Genomic DNA, 6,185 nt, shown 5'->3' with positions numbered 1-6,185 from the left:
ATCCAAATGGCTTGCTTTACAGATGATGAAAAAAAGCGAGTGGGGTTAAGCTTCACAACCTTTGACAGCCGCCGATTGTCCCAAAAATGGAAATTGTCTCCGCTCCACATAATTGTCTTCCATTTATCGCGGGACGCTGACATCGGGATCTCAATATTGGTGAAGGCAACGGCGCAGCATCGCTCGTCATTGCAGGCAAGCTCTGCAGGAGGGTCCTGTAGACCCGATCTAGTCGGTCCGAAAAATGCAGTGTAAATAACAGTTTGGCAACCGTGTGTCGCTTCCACGGATTGAGTCAACATATCATCGAATGGCGATGATATGCAACGGCTCTTCTCCGAGCATTCGCTAGCGCACAATGCACGTTCACCTGTATACAGGAAGTACCATTCGACAAATCTTTTGATCCCTTCATCCATGTTTACTTGAGGAGCATAAGAGAGGAGCTCTTTCGCCTTGCTCGTTGAAGCATAGGTCGTGTGTAAATCAACTGCAGAATCCTCAAAGCTTAGCCGTGCCGTCTGACCAACCTCCTTCTCAATGGTTTTTACCAGATCCAGAACCTGCTCTGGCTTACTTTTCCCCAAGTTGAAAATTTCTGAAGAACTTGGAAGGTACCTTAAGGAGGCATATATTCCTGAAACTATGTCGTCAATGTACGTAAAATCTCGAGCCATGTCTCCTTGGTTGTAAACTGTAATATTCTCTCCTTTGGAAATGCTAGCAGTAAACTTGTAGGGTGCCATATCAGGTCTCCCCCAAGGTCCATACACAGTGAAGAATCTGAGCCCGACAGATGGAATGCCGAAGACCTTGAAATACACAAGAGCTAAGAGCTCGTTCGCTCGCTTGGAGAAGCCGTAAACACTAGAGGGGTTGTCCACCTGATCTGTCTCTTTGAAAGGTATTTCCACATTCCCGCCATAGACACTCGAAGAGGACGCGTAGACAAAGCGAGGAACCACACTATCGTTCGAGCTTCCTTTTAATCGACGAAGCTCTTCTAGGAGCGTAACAAAACATTGAATGTTGTTTCGGACATAGCTTAAGGGCTGCTCTAATGAAAACCGTACCCCTGCTTGCGCAGCTAGATGAAGTACATGAGTCACATGGTGATCTTCAAGAATACTCCGCAAGAAGGGAGCGTCACAAACGTCGCCATCTAAGACCTGGACCGTGTTCCAGTGACTCAGCAAGTCTGCTCTCTTATATTTAAGTGCGACATCATAGTAATCATTGAAGTTATCTATCCCCACAACCTTTGCTTTGGTGTGCTCAGCAAGGAACTTTGCCACGGAGAATCCAATGAATCCCGCGACGCCTGTGATAAGTACCGTCGAGTTCTCGTTTACAAGCGGGGTTGCCGGTTGGTTGAATGTCCATTGATGCGAGTCTGGGAAAGCGCGGAGCTGATTTTGCATCACAAGAAAAGCAATGATGGCACTCAGAGCCAAGACTATGTGCTTCAATTGGGTCGAGGTCATCTTGACCGAATGTTTAGAAAGCAGGCACTGCATCCTGTACAAGTGATCGAGGGTGTATAGCGAACAGGAGGTCTAACAGGCGTTTTAGAAAGAAATCACACTCGAAACTTGAATGTTTCTTCGAGCTTTGGGAAATGCTAGTCCTGATTCTCGACGTAACGGCTGTGCGCAGGGGGACGTCTGCAAGTGGATTCGGCGATTCTAAGCCCTCTCATCTCCCGCATGCTTGCTGTGTCGAGGAAATGCTGGCCAAGTAGTACCATCATTCCTGAAGTATCGTACCTAGACCCCTCTCATTGCGTGAAAAGTAGGATTTGAAAAATGCTCTGGAGTCTCACAGTTTTGATCTGTACGGCGGGCGGCCTTTGCCCGATTACCACAATCTTTGATGACAAGCATCTCATGAAAAGATCGGGAGATGAGCTCGGTATTGTATCAAGAGCCATACCCCTTGATAAGCAACTTTAAGGATGAAACATAATTGTGAATAGATAGATAGATGCACTCAGTTGAAAAAATACTAAGTAAAGCTCAATATTTTTGGTAACGTGAGTGTGCTTGCACTTCTGTCTTCATGACTTTGTTTTTGCCCTTACGCCTCTGAAGATTGACGAAAGGGAGTAAGCCGAACAAAAATCATGCAAGACAAGGGGAATATACGAAGATTAAAGGCATCATTCGTAGGGGGGGCGTGGGCGCTTTCGTTTGCAAGTCACCAATAGCTGGAAAAGAAGAAGGATGAAGAAACACATATTACTCCCGACGCAACGACTAAGAGGAATTGCGCGTATGAAGGAATATCTTAAGTATCTTGGATACAATCACTTCGCTGTGGACCCAAAACAGCACCTGGTTGAGCCTCGGACTGGCTCCAACACCAACCTTATCGAAGGGAGCTTGTTCACTCAAGACTTTTCCGAATACGGGCCTCTATTCTGGGAACAGAGATCGGCGGAATCTCTATCGAGCCGTCTATCAATTGCTAGTCCATAATCAATGACCAAACGAGGAGCCCCTTTCATCTCCCTACGACTGTTAGGCGATGCACTTAATTTAAGACCCGGGGCAGCGAGCAATAAATGCCCAAGAAAATAATTTAGTGTATATTGTCGTGTTACCTCCCTACCGTGATGAGTGCCGTCAGCGTGCAGCATGCAAGCCAGTATACAAGACTAGTAACAGCGTACCGTCTCTTCAATCAATTCTTTTTACCTTTTCGATATTCCTTCGACCTTTCGTTTACCTCCGATGCCTCCTGAAATGCCTCCGTGAACTTCTCGACTGATATGTTGTGGGGTAAAACTTGTCTCACCTTCGTATATAGGTATACAGGATCTGATAGCATGCGTTTATAATCAATAAATATTGTAGTTATATCGTATACGACCATTGAAAGGAGATACTTAGCCATGATTTGATAGTAAATCTTTTCTTGAGATAGTACATCAGTAGCTTTCCACAGGCCTCCTTTACCAGCATTCCCGAGACGGAACCGTGACACGGCTGACTCGGTGTAGTCTCGTATTGGAATAATTACTGCTTGAATGCTTGTGTTCCTCCGCAGCAAATCTTTCATATCTTGTTCTAGCGTTTCCATGTAAAATGGACTTTTTAGGAATTTATGTGGAGCGCTGATGGGGCGCTCCATGCCCGATCCAGAAATGCCATAGATATGTTTGGAATAATTTTCCCGCTGGTAGCCAGTATCCAGATCCAAGAAAGTGAAAAGCTGTATGAGAAAGGTTGTTCCTGATCGCCCAGTTCCAGTGATGAGGACTTTCCCGCTGTCGGATTGGAACAGCGTTCTATCTTCCTTTGTGTAGCCACCTTCCCTGCTGGCAAATTTCCTTGCAAAAAAGATACAGAGAAGAATCTGCAACACGAGTCCCAGCGTCATGTGCCAGAAAGCCATCTTGAAAACCATGTGCTGTGATATAAGAATTAGTTGGGTTAAGCTCTGAGCTCATATTATTTGCAGGTGGTGATGGGCCACTGCCAAAAGCCTTCTTAAAGCAAATTCTTTCATATATTGGTGAAATCTACACGTGTCATGAAACAAGTAAACTACGTGCTTATCATTGGGTAGCCTGAGTACTTTTATTATCGAGGTAATTCATCACAAAAAGTATGTATCTTCTTATAGGGAACGGCGAGAGCAGAATAATCGCACTCCCTCTTTTCTAAGATGTCTTCATCGTGGCTTTTCCATGCAGGCCTCCTTTATATTGTATACCCCTGACAAATATTAATTGACAGTCGATGAACGCAATGGGATGAGTGAGCATTCACGATACTCGAATACGATCACCAAGGAGCGAGAACCTGAATACCTCCGCGAGACGGCGACAAGTTGGGATAAGTGGTTTGAAAAACCTCTGAGGTGGTCATGATCGTCTTTTTCTTTTGCCTCAGCTAAAGTACTTATGAAACAAAGGCCCATTATTTCTACTTGCGGAGAGCACGAGGAGCATAGTTACCCAACGTTTCCTGAACCGTATGATTACAATAGTAACGGTTCTCTGCGATTTATTGCTCAATGATGCCGTGCGTTGTTGAGACGCTTTCTGTGCAGTCTCCATCTTGCCGACCCATCATTGACATTGTGAATGAATGATGCTGCATGCTTTAAATCCCCCCGTAGCAAATCTTGTGCATCATAAGCATCACCTCAGTTCTATGTCTGGCCGTTACGTGTCATGTTCCAGCAGGGCAGCATAGCCATACCAAGCAGCACAAAATACAGCTTGTGTGACTGTCAACAGGCTTCTATATAAGTGTTTTCGATCTACAGCAATAGGTCAGTATAGCCACTTACCTCCGGTGCTCTGCTTGCTACAGCTCCGTTATGGCTTGGATTATGGAATGGAAGTATAATGTACGTGTGCAAGTCGACGTCTCTGCGCCGAAGATATCCCAAAAGGAGTAGCATGAAGTTGTCTATGAAACCAGTCAGCCGCATAAGACTCACAAGATTCACGTGTCTGGAACACAGAAATATACTTGCAACAAACTCGATGTCTGTGTCTGTTTTCCACTTCAAGATCAGCGCCAATTGTGCAATGCATTGATCATTGGTGCTAGTAGAAATGCACATCTATGGGCTGTGTTAGAGGGCTTTGGGCAAGGATAAAAGCATTAAATTACATTCAAGGGAATCGATCGTTGAGTGTCGGGTGATTTCTTCTCTGTAGTATGGGCTAGGCACAGGCTTCAAAGTGGTACGATTCGTGACGACCACATAAGTAGTAGACGTGACAATAGCATCTTTACTTGTCTGCGCTATGGTACCGAAGCGCTGGTAGCCTTTAAGAGGGGCGATTGTGTAGTGCAGAAGAATAGACCGCTCCCCAACTAGTCACACCACCTCGGTGTAAAAGTTTTGACTTGCAACATTAAATTTGGTGACAGGACAATCATGACCGTCGACGCAACCTGGAAAAGATGGGTATTCCTCAGCTTGTTGACACGGAAGGCACTCGAATAATCCGAGCTACGCATCAGTGACTTGCCGACTTTCTTTCTGCCAAATTAGAGCAAACACCTGAGTGGTAGTCTAACCAAAAAGAAAAGGAAGCCCGAAACATACATTTACGAGGACTCTGGTATACCCCGTAGTTTTTACTCAGTCAGTAGTCGGAAACTATCAAGGGAAAAACCAGTGCGGTGGGAATAGCCCTCGTGACTTGTTTACTTTTTGCCCCGACGAGCACATGCGTGAGGACGGCGAGCTCGGCAACGCGGCATGTACACTAGACCAAGAGGGGCCCTTCTAGTCAAACGCAGTCTAGGAGATAACCCTCCCAGAGAAGAAAGTCGAGTCTGAAATGCCTCCTCACCGGCCTCAGGGGACACACACCATTTAAACGCGTGCCATGCCTCCTCCTTTCCCCGGTGGCGCCTTTTCTTGCCTTCCGGGGAACGATGAGTCATATTCGGAACGGGACTCCTGCTGCCACGCGTTGTTGTACCACAACATGGGCCGTGGAATCCCATGGCTCACGAGACCCCAAATCCCGGTCCACAAATCAGCTCCCTTCCTCGATCCAAACGATGCTTCCCACCACCAGGTAACGGCTCGGCAACGTCCCTGGACAGGGCGCCAACACCCGAATTTTCTTCCGGTCCACATCCACCCCTATGTATGTGATGCCGAGGAATGACAGAAAGGAAAGCATAAGAGGACATGAGTGTGTGGGCAAAGGTCAGAATCGGGAGGCGTGATCCAGGGCATCCTGGGAGAGATGACGGGGAGACGACAAGGACACAGACGAGGACGGACGTCCCCTGACACATCGTTCAGGGAAAAAATAAAAACTGCGGGCAGGTATGGGATTCCTCCCGGGGAAAACGACCCGGAGACATGGACGCGGGCCAGGCAGGAAGGAGGGGGGAAAAACAGGACAACAGCCGTCCGAGGGGAAAGCCAGGGTCCGGACTAAGGACCGTGACGGATCCAGGCTCTTGCTTGCCCCCTCCCAGCGAGGAGCTCCAGGTCCTTGCCAGAAAATCCTTCCCCCACTCCCTGCGACACATGAAGGCGGGAGGGAGGGAGGGAATCCGTCCCTGCCCTCTCCCTCCGTGTGCCCGCAGGTCCCGGCCCGCCCTTCCTCCAGCCCTCCCTCCCTCTCTCCCTCCCTCCCCCCCTCTCCTCACCCGTTACATGCACAAAGCCGGCCACATTGCTCAGGGCCAAGGCAGGAT

The 6,185-nt window shown here is 47.7% G+C and overlaps 1 protein-coding gene across 1 annotated transcript; it reads right to left on the bottom strand.

The window, feature by feature from the left end:
- Positions 1 to 314: 314 nt before the first annotated feature.
- On the bottom strand, positions 315 to 708 carry NGA_2101720 (nad-dependent epimerase dehydratase; the record flags this gene model as incomplete). The annotated part of the gene is made up of 1 exon (XM_005852571.1): positions 315 to 708. A coding segment is annotated over one exon (394 nt), but the record flags the coding sequence as incomplete, so codon positions are not given.
- Positions 709 to 6,185: the final 5,477 nt, after the last annotated feature.

This window comes from Nannochloropsis gaditana (assembly GCF_000240725.1).
Source record: "Nannochloropsis gaditana CCMP526 unplaced genomic scaffold scaffold1079, whole genome shotgun sequence".
Classification (NCBI taxonomy): Eukaryota; class Eustigmatophyceae; order Eustigmatales; family Monodopsidaceae; genus Microchloropsis; species Microchloropsis gaditana.
Note: the sequence above shows the minus strand (reverse complement) of the source record. Positions and strands in the feature narration are given on the sequence as shown.